The 21,993-nt window shown below is 36.6% G+C and overlaps 1 protein-coding gene across 1 annotated transcript in view; it reads left to right on the top strand.

The window, feature by feature from the left end:
- The first annotated feature begins 9,413 nt into the window (after positions 1–9,413).
- The window catches only part of LOC121372134, a 28,031-nt gene continuing 15,451 nt past the window's right edge, over positions 9,414–21,993 (top strand). Inside the window, exon 1 of the mRNA XM_041498400.1 lies at positions 9,414–10,673. Coding sequence (XP_041354334.1) covers positions 10,447–10,673 — 227 coding nt within the window. The 5' untranslated portion in view covers positions 9,414–10,446. The remainder of the gene's footprint in view (positions 10,674–21,993) is intronic.

Consider the following 21,993-nt stretch of genomic DNA (forward strand, 5'->3'; position numbering starts at 1 on the left):
CAGTCAGTAAAACAATAACTCTGCTATTGGTATTGTATTATGTATTACAAAAGCAGACTTTTTCTTTTTGCACAACTATTTAAATATGTGGACACTGAACTGTACTGAATTATTATTCAGTTGACATATGACAATTACTTGACCGGGCTTTTTTTTTTTTTTTTTTTTTAAATGGACCTTTTCTAGTCACATAAAAAGTATATTCCAACAACTACTAGCCAATTTTGTATTAATTTATGCAATAAGTAAATACTTTGGATTTGCTTTTAATTTTTATTCATAACAAAGATTTTTACCCATACAAACTTTAATAGTGACTCGCACTAAAATTACAACATATGTCATTACAGGTCTGACAGGTATTTATTTTATCTTTCTGAACAAAAGTCCCAAACATCACTCACAATGAGAGTTGATATTTTCTTAGTTGATGGCATTTCACTCAGTATATGAGGCAATGTTTTCCAGTATTGCAGTAATGTATGAGGGCTGTTCAACAATTATGTACTGTAAAATTTGACACTTTTTAAATACCCTCTTCCCCTTCCCCCGTAATGTTTGATAATACTGAGGCATCAATTCCCCCTGTAAAATTACTTGATGCTTGTGAATACCCCCACCCCCACTTTCCCTGTCATTATGATGAAATTTGACCAGTATTGGATTTTCTGTTTGGGTTTCCTGATTGTCGAGTTTGGTGATAATTACTTGATAGAAAATAATTTGTTAAATAACAATGAGAACATGTAGCTACATTTTTCTTTATAGATAAAAATAAATATAAAAATCAGATACATGTTTTGAAAATGTTACATACATGTACATTGTATAGGGCTTCTAGATTATGGTAGCCCCACTCCCATTGCTAGTGATATTCACTGTTGGGCTAGTAAATAATTACTATAACTAGCCTGACGGCTAGTGGAAAAAAACAAACCCTTGTCAAATGCAGCATGTACATATTTTGTAAATATGAATATCCTGCCTCCTCTTTCCACCCCAATATAAAGATTTTTATGCTCAATCTCCCTCTTTAGGTGACATATCTGATTAATTCTATTTGTAAAATTGTATTTATTTGAAGTAGGGCCAGTGAATATTTAATCATGGCTAGTACATTTTTAAAATCACTGATCCCATGGCTAGTGGATTTTTATAAAATTCTAGAAGCCCTAATTGTAGCTCTTGACAAACAACTTTTCATAATACATCCCATGATCCCCTCTCTCTAGCATGTTATGTAATTGTTGAATGGCCCAATGTTCAGTGTGTTGTACTATTAATGGTAAGGTCATGTGGCAGTTAACCAAGTCCATGACTCAACAAAATATTTTCATAAATTATATGTACAATGAAATCTCTTTAATCTGAACTTTTGTTGTTTTTTTGCAAAAAACTTCCTTAAAATTGTACTGAATTGTAACTGAAAATGTATTTCCCTTGAATGACAAATATATAATATGCAGTTTCTCCAAAGATGTGGTAATGAAAGTTCATCATATTAATAAAAAAAAAATATTCTTCATGAATATTAATTTTAAGAAAGTATTTTTTCAGTATGTTGCCAATCATTAAGTTGTTATTTTGTCATCAATTTGAAAAACTCAATTTCCTAAGTCATTTGAAAAGTGGCTTTTGGATTTTGTAATTTATTTGAATTGGCATGTTTCTTTTGGTTCAAAAGCTGTAATTTTATGTTATTTTCCTGTCTTGGGTTAAAAAAAAAAAGATTGGTGTCAAAATAGCATATACATTTTATGCATTAACCACCAATTGTGGCATTGAATTTACTAATTACATTGTATATAGGTCATGAAATTAAATGTGGATGTTAATTTTACTAATGACATTGTATACAGATAATGACATTTTTAATAGAACAGTAGCCTAAACCAGTGAATTTTAGCACTTGCATGTTGAAAGAAAACTATAAAATGTGATGTACAACTAAAACTGAGCTGTGAGATCTTTTTAACACCATTTTTGCCCGTGTTGTTTTTTGGTTGATCAAACTATGATCAAATCATGTTGTTAATTTTTTTTCTAATTAAATGATATGTTATAATTAATTATCTCTGGTCAAGTTATTCAGATTGTCTTTATATTTTACCCTTTGTTTTGGATGTTTGATTAAAGAACACATTACAGTCTTTGCTGTATGTAAGGTAGATTTTCCTGGCTATTGGATTTATCAGTGTGATTACTGAGGTTCCACTGTATTTAATTTGTCCTGAAAAGTATGTTATTCAGCCTGGTGCATACACACAGTTGTCATATCATATATCAAAAAAACAACAACATATGACTGCCTTTAGCAGGTCAACTGCCTGCAACCTTGCCTTTGATGTTTTATTTAATGGATTTTTTTATTCATGTTATATTCACCTGAAAGATTAAAATAGAACTTTTTTTTTCTCTCCTTACTTCAAAGCTCATTAACATAGGTGCAATATTGTTAGAGTGAAACCCCTGTAAACCGGACACCCTTGGGACCGAGACAGATGTACTGTTTTAAGAGAGGTCTGCTTTAGAGAGGTTAAGTTCTGTCCTGGCTTTTGAAAAGGGACTCTGTAAAGCGTCTGGTTTTGAAGGAATTCCAGTTTACTGGGAGTCGGGTCTAGAGAGGTTTCACTGGATTTTGATTGTAGTTTACTAACTTGGAGACTGCTATCAGTTACATGTATCTTTCATTACCTTCTGTGTAACTACTTAAGTGAATGGTATTATGCAGCAGAAAAATAACATAGTTAGTAATTAATGAACACAATCAACACCGTTTAAAACCTATTTACATTTAATCGAAGTTGTGAAACCTCACATCCAATTTTCGGCCAGTGTTGTGGGTGTTAGCATTTGCATATCATTCCATAGTGTATTGCTTGTTTATTTCATATGTTCAGTTTGTTAGTTCAAAACGTTTTACTGTTAAAAATGTTTTTGCGTTTGAAATGGTTTTTTTGCATTTCTGCAGAAAGTTTGTTTAAAGAGTTTATATTGATAATAAAAGAGTTGTTATATACTAGTTACTACAACGTTGTGTTTTTGTGTGTGTTTGTGTGTGTGTGTGTTTTGTGTTTTTATACGGAAATAATATAGTTTGTATGCTCAAATTGCGTGATGAAAATTTACCCAGTTTCATTTCTCTTTCATATTTACTTGATTTGCATGCTTATATCCAATGAACGTTCTAGCATGCTGTCTTGAACACACACTTTGGCGATCTGGGTTGTCTGTTGGAGGTCATTGAGGGAAAAACCTGTGTAGTGGTTTTACATTTTCTTAATCAACTGTTTTAAACTCGCACAGAGACACTGGATGGGAGCTGGTACCAGGATGTAAACCTAGTACATACCGCGTTGAATAGCGTGATTTTTAGAGTGGGTGTGAGTGTTGGGGCAGACCAAATATGGTGCTTTTAAACAATGCGTCCATGGAGGTATGGTACACACAATCTCACCCGGGTATTTAAAACTTGGTCGCATATACTTATCTGACTGCGTATCAGTTCAACAGCCCGTTTTTATACGAAGTGATTTTGACCATTGTACTCGAATTTCTTGATGCATGATACATTTAATGTTGGGGGGGGGGGGGGGGGGGGGGGGGGGGGGGTGGGGGGAAACAAATTCCGTTACTTTGAACGCTTGTATTGTTAATACTGTAAGCTGCCCGTATCTTCTTACCACGGATAATCTCGCTTGTATAATGCACACGCATGCTATGTGTCAAGTTTGGTCACTGAGACGGAAAATGATTTTTCTTTCGCAGGATCACTCGAGATCGTTCGTTGACTTAACGTCCACGGAAATAACTGTAAATGTGTTTCAGTTCGATCTGTTGTCGATTTTACAACCCACTGAACACGTAACCCAAACACGATTCGTCCTTGAGGGTGGCCGCCGTATGAATTTATATAAATATAATTCTGGCATATTCACGATTTTAATTTAAAAGTAATTCACACGTGAAAAACAAATTAGCTTGAATTTTCGCCTTTTGTGTTAATGGAATTTCAACGATTTAACGAATGTGCATTGATTCTTAGATAAGTGAACAATCTCCCATACGAGTTGAGTATAAAATGAACCTTCATGGATGGAACCCTGATATTTTAAACCAAATAGAAACATATCTTGGCTTCATGAATCATGCATTGGCTGACCCAGATATGACTTTATATTCCAAATACGCTGATAAGAATAACATCAGTCTATTTTCTGATTGTCAGATACGTTAAACGTGAGAATTGTCTTGAAGATCAAGTGAAACGTATAAAACTGTATGGTGTTAAAACTTTCTTTATTAAAATATATATTAAACCTAATATACTGTTATTTGAGTGGTATTCCAACACAGATAAACAATTTGTCAACATCTGGTTCCTCCCAAAATGTACACGGTAAATAATAGCCAAAGTTCATAATCAGTAACAACATTATCATTGGTACTACACAATGCTATTTTATATATTCATATACATTAATGAAAATGGATTGTACTACATTCGTAGTGTGTTGTCTTTCTATACCAGTAGCATCAGAAATATTCATATATGTTGAAGAGTAAAATATTAACGTATCTGATGTAAAAACACAACAACAACACAAGTGTTTATCAGTGGTTGCACCAGGCCTCAGATTTTTTTAATTGATTTTTTTAATTATTATTATTTTTTTTTTTTTTTTTTTTTTTTTTTTTTTTTTTTTTTGTAGATTTCAATCAAGATGTCACGTTTTGCTTTTTAACGTCCAGCTGATATATTGGTACAGCTCTGCTGCTTGGCCAAAATCATGTCAAAGTTTATGACAAGTTTTATTTGAATACACATTCGATCTTGGTTATGTTAGAGTCAGATATTGTGTATAGGCGCATGGTTTTACCAATTGGGCGCGGTTTATCTATGAAAAAAATTATATCTTCAAATGTTATGTAAATTTCATCAGGACGAAATGGCCACTTATATGTTGGACACTTGCCTTTGCCGCGTGTCTCCTCCAGAAATGTTACCTTTGCATGATCGGATTCGGCGTCATCAACTTCTAGAACTTTCCCAATAAACCAGTCACTTTCAAGGTATCCACTGATGGTAGATATCAAGGCAGATCTTGGGGCACTTCTGGTTGTGCCTGTCGGTGCCTTTTTCCTTGAGGTAATTTGATGGCGCCGCCAGTCCACGCATAGGTTCTTCTCATAGATCACAGTCTTTGGCAAAAATTGCAAAACGTTTGATCGTGCCTGGTAATGGAAGCCCACTGCTACTGTGATGTTTCATTAATGTCATTGGAGGAATAAAACCGATAGTTGATGCATTTATACCTATTACCCATTCGCAAAAATCGTGGGCATCTTGGATGCTTACTTTACCTGGTTTCACTGCATCAGATGCTTGGCGTTTGCACAGGCTTTTTCCATGTTCGCTTACAAAATAATCCTAGCGAGCTTCCATATCAAATAACTCTTTGTGGGGAAAATGTGCCGATTCCGATACTGGGAAGATGGACTATCAGTCCAATAGTGCACATGCTGCATGTCAGGAAATGTAGCCTTCAATTCAGGTAGCAACTTTTCAAAACTGTCAAAACAGCGGTTGCGTTATGTTGGTTGTCATCGGAAATGATCAAATACAACCATTTTCTAAAAGTCGACACTTTGCTACTATCAGTGCAAACAATATATGGCTAATGTGAAATCAAATTACATTATTCGCTGATTTCCCGTCAGATACGTTAAATAGTATGTCAGATACGTTAACTGTCATATTATAATTTATGCTGTAGCTAGGGTCATGATTCAATATCTTTTGACGTCATGTTGGTTGAATGTAAGATAAAAGGTATTTTCATTGCCAGAAGATGTTTTATGACTTCTCCACACAATAGCAAATTTACATCAAATACGTTAAGTTGTCATCAAATACATTAACTAAACAAATAGCCGGTTGTTTTAAAAGTGTCAGTTGTTTCTATGCACAGATTATGTCATCCTATTTCATGGCAACCATTGAAGTAATAAACATTAAAATACACTATGTGAGCAATGTCAGACACATTGTCAGAACAAAAAGGAATAGATATGATGTTACTCACCTGATATTGTCGGATTTTCTTACTTGAATTAAATCTTGAAACCTCTAAATATGATCCAAACGAGAATAGCTCGCATCTGTATTGGCCATGTCTGGTAAGTTTTAATTTTGGTGCCAATATTCCATATGTATTGGAAGTGATTAACGTATCTGATGAATACGTATTTGACGACAAATGTGCAAATTACAGACACGGTAATCCAATATTCTCCTATTTTCATAAACGGCGACGTGTTTTGTCCATATGTGTATTGATATCTTAATACCGCCATCAAAAGGGAACACATCTAATGTTTTACGCGCGTTACATGATGTTTAACGTTAACGTATCTGATGGACATTAAACGTACCCTTAGCTATGAGTATCGTAACCTTAGATCTTACTTTGAATATTGACACTGCACACTGACATGACGGAGTCATCCAACACATGGTCTATGTATGCACCAATTGTAATATATATGTTTTATGTACGCTGTTTTTCAGACAGTATATAGAGCTGATAACGTTTTTTAATGTATCTGATGGTAGGTTTCAGGACAGATGAATTTTGGAGAAAAAAACAACAAAACCCTGCAAACAGTAAGTCAATGAAGTTGAAAAAAGAAACTTTGTCTAAAACACTGTTAGACAGACAGGTAAATCAAGATATATTCATAATGAATTAAACTGTGTGCTTTCAGATAGTTGTACACCTTAAAGATGGACACAACACTTGTGCGGTGTTCACACATCTTAAGCCCATAGAGAGTCAACATAACCTAGCCAGAACCACCCAGATGCTTTCTCTTCAGTTCGGACATAGTTCCACTGAGCAAAAACCCACAAAAAACCCAGATTTTAATAATATGCCCAAACATGGTCCACGGGACTAAATTATTTGCAAATGTTCATTTATCTGAGAATGAGCGTAATATGAAGTGGTGTCTAAAAGAACATGATAATACCTATATAACACCCCCCCCCAAAAAAAAAAAAAACACCTCCAAACCCCCCCCACCAAACAAACAACAACACCCCCCAAACCCCCCCCAAAAAAAAAAAAAAAAAAAAACACACAACAAAAACGTTTGGTATTTTAGTCGCTTCGCGATCTGCAATATTTTATGTATATGCTTCATCTAATACTCATTTATTTCCCCCAGATATTTTCTTAGAGATAGAACATATTAAATGTAGCATTTCTTAAATATATGAACATAGCGCTGAGCTATTTACAACAAAAACGTGTATGTATCGGGGATGGAAATTCTCCTCGGATCAGCTGTTTTCCTCCCATGGAACATTGCGTTTCCTCGCATTTTAATCGTCCTTTCCTCCAAAATGTGTCAGATGGCACAGATTTTAACCTAGGATTTCAAGCATTTCCGCCTCAAGATTTCCTCTTTTTTACAGTTCACCAATTCCCACCCCTGATGTATGCAAATGGTACATAACGTCAAGAAATACGGAGGAACTATAGATAACTTTTAAGATATATTTGGCAACTTAATATTAAGAAACAAGACATATAGGACAGTAGGTAATATAATAAAAATTATGCCACTTTATTTGCTATATATAGAAATTATGCCACTTTATTTGCTATATACTCTGATGAATCACCGATCTGGCGACTCATTCAAAGTATATAGCAAATAAAGTGCTGTGTGTGTGTGTGGTGTGTGGTGTGTGTGTGGTGTATGTGTGTGTGGTGTGTGTGTGTGTGGTGTGTGTGTGTGTGTGTGTGTGTGTGTGGTGTGTGTGTGTGGTGTGTATGTGTGTGTGTGTGGTGTGTGTGTGGTATGTGTGTGTGTGGTGTGTATGTGTGTGGTGTGTGTGTATGTGTGTGTGGTGTGTGTATGTGTGTGTGTGTGTGTGTGTGTGTGTGTGTGTGTATTCTTCGACAGAGTAAAGTAAAAAGAAACATTTTCTATTAAAATATGTAAATTTACATTTATTAGACAAGTAGCATAATGGTTTTTCTTCCAAACATGAAACTTTAACTTCATTTTATTTAGCCTATAATATATACTACTTTCTAGCGATATACCAAATATATGTCCTGAAAAATAATTTGTGCTCATCTTAAATTTGTTCACCATATGATCAATGAAACTATGCGGTTTGGATGTTCTATACATCACCATAGTAACATATCTTGACAATTAAATATGTCATCACCGGACACACTACATACAGTTGCTTTACTTGACATATGTTTCTCTAAATATCCCTTGCGAAACTCGAGTAGTATATACGATTGTACCGGTACCGGTTTGCACTGCTCGAAATTACTTTAGCAGAGTTCAATAAAGAAAGAAAGAAAGAAATGTTTTATTTAATGACGCACTCAACACATTTTATTTACGGTTATATGGCGTCAAACATATAGTTAAGGACCACATATATAATGAGAGGAAACCCGCTGTCGCCACTTCATGGGCTACTCTTTTCCATTAGCAGCAAGGGATCTTTTATATGCACCACCCCACAGACAGTGTAGTACATACCACGGCCTTTGATATACCAGTCGCGGTGCACTGGCTGGAACGACAAATAGCAGGCCCGCCAACAGTGATTGATCCCTGACCGACCGCACATCAAGCGAGCGCTGTACCACTGGGCTACGTCCCGCCCCTAAAGTTCAATAAAGTCGACTCTGTAACAAGTAGAGTATTTGTTAAAGCAAATGCCAATGTGAACACACCAGGCCCATGAGTACAAACGGGATTGTGGTACCCAAAGCGGCTGTGGTTAATATGAGATTTTTAATTTTTTTTTTGTCTGTTAGCATACGTCCTTAAGGATCTACGCAATGACACACACACTTGATAATAACTTTGTAAGCGCCAGCCTGTGGTAAACATTTGACCTTAAACAATGGAATCGTAAAAATCGACCTCGCGGTAATTATTTGACCTGCTATTAATCAGATTGCGCACACTGAAAGGGAGTATTGAAACGGACGTATATTGCATTGCGCTTGAATGTACAAAGATCGTATGTGTTGCATGAATAGCAACGACAGACCCTTGACAGTAAGCTTATATGTCAAACGGTTCAATCCAAATAATTCGCCGAACAATAGCGGATTACCTGTTGTGTCATACTGGTTCACGAACTACAATTCAAAACTGCTTATTTGGATCATGTGACATATAATTGCCAACTCGGATGGTATTAACAGACGGGGATAGTTAACATAATTAATAAGAAGCCCCACAATATGTAATTGTCCAGTGTCCTTGAGGTAGGTTTGCATCTGTCTACAGTAATATTTGCTTCTGTACGAGTTGTATTGTGAGGGTGGATTTATTTATTGTACAAGAACATGATTCTAATGTTTAAAACCTAACACAAACCTGTCTGTTTGCATGGACATTGTGTTTGATGAATCTATTACAACTGAAGATCTGTGTTTGAAGATCACTTTACTTAGATGAGTGTGCGGAATGTGTTTGCTTTCTCAACGCGCTGACGTTTCAGATAGTCTGGGTCAAGTACTTAGGCTATTTGTATATATGGACTTCACAAAACAGAAATGACATGAGGGTCTCTGGATCAACTTCACTGAACGCAGCTTGTGTTAAAGGTGGTTGCAAATAACTTTTACCAGCTAACATCATTGCGACCTTACTTCAGAATTAAACTGTTCAAGATACATGTTACATATCCAGTATTGGTCAGTGGTGACTTTGAATTTAACCTCTAGACATTTGCCAAGTCGTTAATAGTCACAACCACTAAAGCAAATGTACTGTGCAATTTTGTCTTGGACATCTAACAACGCATATTAATAGCCTTTTTAAAAATCTGCAGCTGTGTTATAGGTTATTAATGTTTACGATCAACTTGGTGGATTAATATGAGTGAAACATATACTGACAGTAACACTATTATTATTATTATTATTATTATTATTATCAGCATTCCAGATTTTCGTACAGGAACTTGCTTTGGCAATGGGCTAAAGGACTTCGCAGTTCTAAAGATTCTAAAAGAATGGCCAACCTTTGGTGATGTTTCATTAACAGACCCTGAAAACCTGAATATAATGAAACAATAATGTGGAATGTTAATTCACGAACCAGAATCTGTTATCGAGTATAACCACAGCTATAAAGGACAGGTATTAGGTCTCCTCCCTTGTCAATATGTTTGTCAAAGAGCACGTTATACAATATATACCCTTCGAATATCCGTAGCACGAATGGCAGTCTAGAACTACAATGCAATCGTTTCAGAAGTAATTGTATTATTAGGAAACATAGAATATTTTACATAGCGTTTTGCATCCTATTGATGACATAATGCCCCCTAAAACGAGAGTGTTTCTAAGATTTTATCTCGGGTGATTAAGCAATAGATCTGATAGAGAGATGCCGTCGTTGGTGTCTCAGAAGGAGGGCCGGGATGACCAGGCCGTCACGTTCAGACTGTGGGTAGACGGGCGGATCGAGTCCATTCCAACATACCTGTTCGCTCTTGGACCACAGAGCAGTTCCCTCAGCGCTCCAGAGGATTCGGCGAAACATAAAATACCGAATCTGGAACCCACTCGTCAAGAAACGATGCTCTACTTTCAAAACTCTAAAGCCGAATCCAGGTAGGTTTTTCATACAAAGTGTGTATCAATATTATTATAGAATGATATATTAACAGACGAAAAATTATGAAGCAGTTGTGTCGAGCAACTGTTCATATAAACATAAATTAAGTATACAATGGTATATGATTTATAAAACTAGGGCAAAGGAGGGGGAATAAGTGCAAAAACGCATATCGGGTCCAGTGCCTTTATATGCAAAACTGACTTAAGGAATATGCATAGTTCTTGCAAGTCTTTGCATTGCACTGTAAGATCACAAAGTTGCAAGAGTTTAGTGAATTAGGTCTTGGTAGATTTTGTCCCTTTTTATTACAATTAAAAAAATATATTTTTAATAAACAGAAAAAAAATGAATTGTTAATAATAAATAGGCCTCTAAATAAATAAAAATAGAAATATAACAGATTGGAATTTTGGTGCGCTCATATGCACCAAATAACATTTCACCGTGTCAAAGTTCAAAGTGCATTACTTTTGAAAGGCCTATTAAATAATGCCATGCTTGCCATTAGTGTGACATAACGTTTCTTAAAGAATTGTTTCGTCTGCATAGTAAATTCCAGCAATTTAAACTGCACCAGTGTACCAGCTACTACTATGATTGCCGCTATATCTAAAACTAACAGCTTAATCCTCTGTTTTTAAAATTTACTTTAAGGGTTAAGGGTTGTAATATTTATATACCTAGTGTATATTTTGTTTGAAAAGTTGCATGTAGCAGAATGTAGCCACATATTAAGTTACTATTGCCGTCTATGGGAATCGATTTGTGGTATATTCCCTGTATGTAGTTGTTGGAACATTCTGAGAGTACTGCTAAAGCAATACATGTTTCCTCTTGGGCCCAACAAATGTTCATATCGCCTAAGTTCAAGGGTCATAATTCTGTCAAAGATGGCCAAATCCTAATGAAGCTCAAACTTGGTTGGTAACTTTACAGTTTGAAAAAAAGTACTGAAAACTAAATATTGGTTAGGTGAACAGACGGACGTAGATACAAACGTAGAAACGGACGGACCTATATATATATAAAAAAAATCAGTTTGGACAGGTAGTTGATTAATAATTTTAAGTACATTCATAACAGTATTGATAATAATAATAATAAAAATGTTGCAGTCCATTAACACAATGTATACCGTGTTCGTGTCCAAACAAAATAACCATTTGGAGTAAAGGATATATGAGTTTGTGTCTAATCTTTATTTTCAAATCATCTACTATATATGTGTGTCAAGAATGTAAGCATGCATTTGTCATATACAGTGCGTATCCAAGATATTGAAGAATGAACCTATTTGCCACACTTAGATACTTGTTTACAAAGGCTGTTCCTGAAATGAACAAATGGAGTGGGTAATTGTTTATAAGGCCTAAAAACCTATATAAAAAACTATGTTTCATGGAACGTGTCGAAAAAAATGCAGGTAGAGTCAGTCGGCGCCTTTTCTTTTTCTTCTTCTCTTTTTAACTAAATTCACCTCTATATAGATGGGTTCAGTTGAAAAAAGAAATTATACTTGTACTCTTTTCATCTACAAAAATAGAAATGAAAGAAAAATAATACACCAAAAACTAAAATAAGGTTGGCCCTTTTTTTTCTAGGATGGTTGGGTTCCTATAGGTCTAATATTCATTACATATTATAAAATAAATTTAAATACTTAATTGCAACACGAAATACATTTGTGTATATTAAATATACACCTGGAAATTAATTAAGCATTTCCTAGTTTTGACCATGTGACTTAAAATTGGCAAGTAATTATGACCATTTGATGGATACCAAACATTTAAAATATTGTTCTCTGTATACAGAGGGTATTGAAAAAGATTGACAGCAAGTAAAACTGTCATTACATCAATATTTAATGTATTCTAGAGAAAACGATAGAAACCGTAAAAATGCATGAAAATGTATGGAAGGAAATGTTTTATTTAACGACGCACTCAACACATTATATTTACGGTTATATGGCGTCGGACATATGGTTAAGGACCACGCAGATATTGAGAGAAGAGACCTGCTGTCGCCACTTCATGGGCTACTCATTCCGAATAGCAGCAAGGGATCTTTTATATGCACCATCCCACAGACAGGATAGTACATACCACAACCTTTGTTACACCAGTTGTGGAGCACTGGGTGGAACGAAAAACAGCCCAATGGGCCCACCGACGGGGATCGATCCTAGATCGATCGCGCATCAGGCGAGCGCTGTATCACACAGCTACGTCCCGCCCCCAAAATGTATTGTCCATGGAGGCTGGAATCAAACTGATATGCTTCTCAAAAATAATGTATCCATGCCATCTTCGTAAATACACAATAGATAGAGAATATGAAAAAAACCCCAAATCTCTCAATATCAGGTTTAAGCCTCGTTGGTACAAACAATTACTTGTAGGCGCCTTTTGGGCTGCAATATAATTCAAGCGGTGCTTAATTAATGTCCAGGGCTCCGTTCCACGAAGCGATAATAGCGCTACGATTACCTTATATCAGGACTCGACCTTAGCAGTAGCCCGGGTTGTTTTGGCTACCAATATATTGCCTGGGCTACCAGATGTCTAAACCCAGTAGTCCGCCGGTCTACTAGCTTTTTTCTGCACACCCAGTTGCTCCGCAATTAACAAGATACGTAAACACGTAAAACCCCCACCTAAAACAACATGTTTAAGTAAAAATAAAGTATTTAGTTTTTTTAATTTATTAAAAATTATAAGGCTATCATTTTTTTTTACTGAGGGCTACCAGATTTTATAACCTGATAGACCGGTGGGCTACCACTGAAAAAAGTTAAGGTCAAGGCCTGTTATATGCATACCTACCTTATGTGCTTCTTAGGGCTAAGACCGCTTCGTGGAACGGGGCTCAGGTAGATATAATACATTCAGATATAGGCGTATGGGGTGACACTTTATTGATGACCGCAAGGATTTTGCCCTAATATATCAGAGGGCCAGCATACTGACTTGCGCATAAGAACTATATTTACTTTTCAAAAAAACAGTAGGGGAACCTGAAATATTAATGTTAATATCAACTGTTAGACCGAACATACGTTTTGACCACAGACATCCTAGTAGAGAACGTTCAGGTCTGTTTATCAACACACCGAGACACATTCCATAGTTTGCACATGCATCACGCAGTTGCCCAGTACACGTGTGTGGGGTGTCATTCTCGATTTTGACAATTTCCAGGAAAGTCGATTAATCACTGTGGAACATTATTTCTGTCAATCGTTTTCATTCTGTTGATCATACAGTTGTTATTGTTTTGTTTTTAGTCATTTTATTGTCTGAATTTGCGATTCGGCGTATGCAACGCGATGAGCGTCTACGGGCTATTGGCATGCTGCAAACGGGCAGAAGTCAGCATGAAGTGGCCAACACTTTTAATGTTTCGAAGTCAGTGATTAGCACACTATGGAACAGGTACCAACAAACCCAAAATGTTGACGATCGACCCCGTTCAGGTCGTCCCAGGGCAACGACAGGAGTACAGGATCGATTCATCCGTAACCAGGCTCTAAGAAATCGAGCTCAAACGGCAAATCAAAATATTGCAAACCTGCATCAGGCTACTGGTGTCCGAGTTACGGGTCAGACGATTAGAAATCGTCTTCATGCAGCCCATATTCATGCTCGACGACCCCGGGTTGTGCCTACCTTGACAAATCGTCACATTGCCAACAGACATGGATGGTGTAGGGAACGTCAGAACTGGGGTATTCGTCGCTGGTCACGTGTCATGTTTTCAGATGAGTCCCTATTCACTTTGGACTTCCTTAACAGGCGTGGTCGGGTCTGGCGACGACGAAATGAACGGCACGCCAACGTCACAATGCGATTTCATGACATATTTGGTGGTGGATCGGTTATGGTGTGGGGTGGTATCACTATGACTGACAGAACCCCCCTCCATATTGTGCAAGGAAGGGTCACTGGGCAGTACTATCGGGACAACATACTGACACCTTTTGTCGTACCGGGTGCTAGGCTTGTGGGTCGACGTTTTGTTTTTCAGGACGACAATGCCCGTGGTCACCGTGCACGAATCGTTAATGCTCACCACCAGCAGCACAACATCTATCGAATGCCATGGCCAGCAATGAGCCCAGACCTTTCTCCCATTGAACACGTCTGGGACATGATAGGGAGACGTGTGCGTCAACGTCAAAGACCGCCGACCATGTTAGCGGAACTTGGTCAGGCGCTGCAAGAGGAGTGGAACAAACTCCCTCAAATGGCTATTGGGAGACTCATACGCAGTATGCCTCCTCGACTGAATGGATGTCTGACACATCGTGGCGCTATCACCCACTACTGATAAAAAAACCCGTCAACTTTCAAATTTCACTTCTGACCCCAATCGTCCTTCAAGATCTTTGGTGGTCATAAAACCTACTGTAATACTGAACTACCAGTTGTAACGTTTGCCCAATTAATTCACTATTATCATATAACCATTCCCCACAGCTAATATACCTTACAAATTTGGCAATTGTAAATTCTTATTAGAGTTCCCCTACTTTTTTTAAGAGTATGTATATACAGCAACTGTAACGCAAAAGTTAATAAATTCGTAAAAACAATTGTTTAAATTTCAAACTAAATAGTGTGTTGGTGTCTAAAATATGGTATAGTGAAATTTGTCTTGACAATGAGAGAGATCTGATAACTCTGCCATCAATCTGGCTATTCCTACCAAATAACACCAAGTGGTCATTTATATGCACTTTTTCAACATACAATAGCCTTTGAATGTGGGATTTGGCTATTTCTCGTTCTCGTTCCAGCCAGTGCACCACGACTGGTATACCAAAGGCCGTGGTATGTGTTATCCTGTCAATGCGATGTTGCTTAAAAAAGATGAAGCGAGTTTCCTCCCTAAGACTATATGTCACAATTACCTAATGTTTGACATCCCATAGCCGATGATTAATAAATCAATGTTCTCTAGTGGTATCGTTAAACAAAACAAACTTTAAACAAACCGTATTGGCGATTTACCCATTTTTGACAGTTATGGCCCTTGAACTTCTTTTTTTTATTGTGGGTCACTGGTTGAGATAAGGAAAACACCCAACGGGTCCACCGATGACATCCGATCCTATGACCCATCGCTCTTCATGCTACATTCTGCCCCGTCTGGTCAGTTATTTACTATATTACGTTTACCTAACTACGCTTGGATTAGTATTTGCAGGTTTGGAGTTTTCTCCCTTGGAATATAAATGGCTGCTCGTCCACTGTTTTGGGGGTGTTATTGCATTTATATTTGGGAGTATAAAATGATCTTTAATATGCTTGGTGGACGCATTCTTTGAAGCCATGGAATGTGCTGTTTTGTTTGTGGGAAAGTGTACGCCTATATAAATGATACTTTGCTTCTAATGGATAAATGTAGCGGTTTTCTCTGAAAAACAAAATGTCAGAATTATTAAATTTTTGACTTCCAATAGTCGATGATTAAATAAATCAGTGTGCTCTAGTGGTGTCGTTAAACACAAGAAACTAACTTTCTATAATATAACAGAGCACGCTTTATTATAATCGTGTTGTTTGTTTTGTTTAACGACACCACTAGAGCACATTGATTTATTAATCATCGACTATAGGATGACAAACATTTGGTAATTTGTTGTACATAATCTTAGAGATTGGTGGGCGTGGACAGGCACCTTTAACATATGCGTGCTTACATTATCTACCGGTACCGTCACGAACCTATCATGTTTCTCCGTCTACACTAGTTATTTATATCACGCGTGTCAAAATCGAAGATCATAGTGTATTATAAATGTTAACATTTATCACTAGAAAACGTCAAAATGTAAATTATGAAAACAGCTGCGATTAAAGCCGCTATCGCGAGCACACTTTTATTATTTAACCATTTAGTAAAGGTCGTGTATATTAATGTTCCTCTCGTGACACGCTCTTTTCTCTAGTTGCAGTCAATAATCTAGTCCACGTAATAAAAATGTATCATTCGTCATTTTAAACACTCATTCAGAGCAGTTAAAGTTCTTCTTTTTTAGAGAGTAGTATTAAAGAAATGCATGTTCCCTACCGGAGAGGACAATAGGTTTCGTCTCAGTCTTCTGTCTGTCTGTCTGTCTGTCTGCATCAGTACATGTATACCTGGGCCGGAACAAATTTGTAGAAACCTAAAGAAAATTCTCTTCTTAACCGTTTAAGAAGTTTTAGACTATTAACAACTCAGCTGCCCCACCCCCACCCCCACCCCCACCCCCAAACAAAATAATCCTAGCTACGGCCCTGTATACTGAGCTGAAAGTTTGTGTATAGCTTAATCATGTACTGTTACAGATCAAGTTTGATTTAGATGGCGATTTACCTATTTTTGACAGCGTTATGGACCTTGAACTTGGTAGATATCCCCCCCCCAAATTTTTTTTTTAAAAAATAAAATAAAATAAAATACTGAGCTAACATTTTGTGTATATAGCTTTATCATGTTGCAGATCAAGTTTGACCTTATTAGCAATTTAGGAGCTAGACGTAGCCCAATGGTAAAGCGCTCGCTTGATGCACTGTCGGTTTGGGATCGATCCCCGTCGGTGGGCCCATTGGGCTATTTCTCGCTCCAGCCAGTACCCCACGACTCGTACATCAAATGCTGTGGTATGTGCTATCCTGTCTATGGGATGGTGCATATAAAAGATCCCTTGCTGCTAACCGAAGTGGTGACAGTGGTCCTTAACCATAATATGTCCGACGCCATATAACCGTAAATAAAATGTGTTGAGTGTGTCGTTAAATAAAATATTTCCTCTATTGGTGATTTAGGCGGGATATAGCTCAATCGGTTGAGTGCTCGCATGAGGTGCTTGCGTCGCAGGTTAGAACCACCTCAGTCGATCCATTTAACTGATTAGTTTTTTTCTCATTGCATCCAGTGCACCACAACTGGTCAAAGGCCGTTGTATGTGCTTTCTTATCTGTGGAAAAGTGCATATAAAATGTCCTTGCTACATTAGGAAAAATGTAGCGGTGTTTTCTTTGATGACTACGAGTCAAAATTATCAAATGTTTGACATCCAATAGCCGATGATTAATTAATCAATGTGCTCTAGTGGTTTCGTTAAACAAATTTTAAACAAACCTTATTGGCGATTTACCCATTTTGACAGAGTTATGGCCCTTGAACTTGGGAGATACGAAAATATGTTGGGTCTGGTTGGGGACATGAATTGCTTAAGCAGTACTCTCCGAATGCTCGTTAATTAAAGGCACAGGGCCCTTTTAAGATGCAACTACATGGGTAGAAACATAAATAAACTATATCAACCCACATACTCATCCTGCACTCGAGTCTGTACAACTCCAAAGGAATATTCACAACATGTCCACAAACTTACAATATGTACAAGTTTCAGTATTACGGCTGAAACTATGACATACGCAGAAGATTCAATTATAAGGTTTGGGCTTTTTAGTACTCTCTCTCTCTCTCTCTCTCTCTCTCTCTCTCTCTCTCTCTCTCTCTCTCTCTCTCTCTCTCTCTCTCTCTCTCTCTCTCTCTCTCTCTCTCCCTCCCTCCCTCTCTCTCTCTCCCTCTCTCTCCTCTCTCTCTCTCTCTCTCTCTCTCTCTCACACACACACACACACACTCTCTCTCTCTCTCTCTCTCACACACACACATACACTCTCTCTCTCTCTCTCTCTCTCCTCTCTCTCTCTCTCTCTCTCTCTCTCTCTCTCTCTCTCTCTCTCTCTCTCTCTCAAAGGTGAAATAAAGTAGCCCACGTCGCACAACAAGGATTATTTCTCTTAGTTGTAATAAGCTACATGTTTCCGTTTGGCTGTAAAACTGGTATTTATATGGATTACCTTTTGTGACAAAAGCCGTAACTTTACTCATCCGATAAATCGGCAAATTCAACGCCTACCAACACGGGAGACGGTAGGTGTGAAATTCACTACCCGTAAACACTGGTATTAAACGTAGGTTTCACCTAAATATGTAACAAAATTATACTGACGTTTCAAAGACATGAATAGTTATAACACGGAATTAATCTATCACTGTGTAACCGTGATAACATAAACAATAAACGATTAAATTTGCTTGGAATATTAAACAGGTAACAAAATAGCGCAGGTGTCATTGTAGTGGCATAACACTGATTGTCCACAAACTAACAAACAAAAAAGAAAGAATGAAACAAAGAAAGAAAGATCGAATGAAAGAAAGAAAGAAAGAACAAGTCCACTTGACCACAAATTAATATCCAAAGCAGATATTATTGTTGACGTGGCATAACACTGTCCACAAACACAATAACAACCAAAAAAGAAAGAATGAAAGAATGAAAGAAAGATTGAAAGAAAAAAAAAAGGAAAAAGAAAAGAAAGAAAGAAAGAAAGAAAGAACAAGTCCACTTGACCACAAATTAATATCCCATTTACGAAATTGTAAATGTCACGATTTTACTCAGCTTCATAAAGTTGTAATCAGCCAGAAATACTGTACATTGTCGAAGAAGTAGAAAATGTCCCTTTAATGAGCCGCCTTGCCGATAATATATCTATTTACCGTTATGAGGTACTTTGACACCTTCTACGGATTTTATGTAACGGGTAACTGACACTGTGGAGAGGGTGACAATGGGGGTCACTTGAACGGGCAACCAGCCCAGTGCGAGTCGACCATGTGAATGGTTCTTTGCGGCTTAGTTTATGATATAGAGATAAATTTCAAGTACTTACCCCCGTCATTTTTTTTATATAGAATGAAAGGCTACATAATAAATAGGTACCCTAGAAAGGTGACCAAGGGTGGCGCACATGAATGGAGTTCAAAGACGACGTTCTTGCATTGTCTGCAGTGTTGTGTTGAACAAAGAGGGAAAAAAAAAAAAAGGAAAAAAAAAGGAATTTCTTTTTAAAAATTTTACACGTTGGTACATTTTAACCTTCGGCTATTTGTATACACAGCAAAATTACCGCATTTCGTGACCTAAATATTGTGAGAAGAAACTTGCTGTCATCAAATAGGCCATTAAATAGAATTGCAGCTAAGGATATTTTATATACATTTTATATAATATAAATTCCAGACAGGATTTACGGTTATGTGGCGTCAGACATATGGTTAAGGACAACACATATATTGAGAGAGGAAACCCGCTGTCGCCACTTCATGGGCTACTCTTTTCGATTAGCAGCAAGGACTCTTTTATATGCACCATCCCACAGACAGGGTAATACATACCACGGCCTTTGATATACCAGTCGTGGTGCACTGGCTGGAACGAGAAATAGCCCAATGGGCCCACCGACGGAGATCGATCCCAGACCGACCGCGCATCGAACGAGCGCTTTACCACTGGGATACGTCCCGCCCCCTCCAGACAGGACTGCACATGCCATGGCATTTAAAAATACACATGTATATAACTTTTCATAATGGGAATAAAATAATTTTCTTTATGTTTTTTTGTTTTGCTTAGGCGAATGATATTCATTTAACTTATTGTCGTGCTTATATCCAATTAAGGTTCAAGCACGCTGTCCTGGGCACACACCTCAGCTATCTGAGTTGTCTTTCCAGGACAGTGAGTTAGTTATTAGTGGTTAATGAGAGAGAAGAGGGTGTAGTGGTCTTACACCTACCCACCGAGTCGTTAAAACTCGCTCTAGGTGGAAGCCGGTACCGGGCTGCTTACTCAGTACCTACCAGCCTTATGTCCGATGGCTTAACCACGACACCACCGAGGCCGGAGAATGACATTCAATACCTCTCCTAGTCATTATTTCTTTATACTTTATGTTTTAATTATTTACATTATACAAGATTTTTATTTAAAAAACATACGTCTATACTGAAAGGCAAAAGAAAGTCAACACTGGATTTAAAATGACAATGATAAGATATATATATATATATATATATATATATATATATATATATATATAAATATAAATATATATAAATATATATATATATATATATCTATATATATATATATATATATATATATATATAAATAAATATATATAAATATATATATATATATATATATATATATATATATATATATATATATATATATAGATATATATTTAAAGGAGAGAAATGACAACTTTATTGAATGTAAAGAAGATATATATATATAGATATATATATATATAGATATATATATATTATTTCTCTAATCATGTATGTCTTGGTATGACTTTCAAATGAAAAGATAGAGATACTGGGAGCTGAGACGGCGAAGTGTCAGTTTCATACAGACGTTTTTGGCGAACAAGTTTGTCGTGTACAGAGGAATCGGGTTTCAAGAAAAGTACTAAATAATATATACGGCAGTCATTTGTTTATTGATTTGTAGGCATTAAGTGTTCTGAGGTGACTTCTCGAAGACGATATAATATGCAGTTGTGGGTTTTATATATATATATATATATATATATATATATATATATATATATATATATACTGGTTCTGGTCATAAGGATTTTCAAAAAGGGCTCAAACGATCATCTGTGTACAGTCGTCAGTTTGTTAAACCCGCTGAGAGAAAGATAATTACTAGTCTGGTGTTTTGTATAGGACGTTTCATTTATAAGTTAAGGTATGTTGATTTATGTATTCTGTGATTGATATATGACACGCTGGTGTTACAGCAAAACACTTTTTAAATAAGAGCTACTTAGAATCCACCAGTTCTGATTGTGCAATCTAACAAAAAGCGGACCCAGAAAATATTGTAGGGAGGGGACTATGGGCAAAAAGAGCATATGGACCAACTCTCTGTAAAGGACACTTCATTGATAATTGTAAACAAACCTATCAAAATAGTTTAGAGAAAAGACTAAGGGCAAAAGGACACATTGACCAACTCTCTGAAAAGGGCACTTCTATGAAAATTGTTAAAAAGAGGCACTTTAATTTGTTTAGGTGGTCAGTCCCCCCCCCCCACTATCCCCTCCCTTGAATCCGCCCTAGTCTAGATATATAGGAGATGGGTGGTAAGTGCATTTTTTTTTTTTTGCATTACAGTCGATTAAATGTATACACCAAAATATTGCTTTTTACTAAATCAAGAAGAATATAATGCTATGTTGCATATATATGTGTATATGTATGTGTATGTGTGTGTGTGTGTGTGTGTGTGTGTGTGTGTGTATGTGTGTGTGTGTGTGTATATATATATATATATATATATATATATATATATATATATATATATATATATATGGCCTAAATTATCTGCGATATAGACTATACATACACCAGTTATAAAATAAAATAGAACATACTGACATTTTGATT

This window comes from Gigantopelta aegis, chromosome 4 (assembly GCF_016097555.1).
Source record: "Gigantopelta aegis isolate Gae_Host chromosome 4, Gae_host_genome, whole genome shotgun sequence".
Lineage (NCBI taxonomy): Eukaryota > Metazoa > Mollusca > Gastropoda > Neomphalida > Peltospiridae > Gigantopelta > Gigantopelta aegis.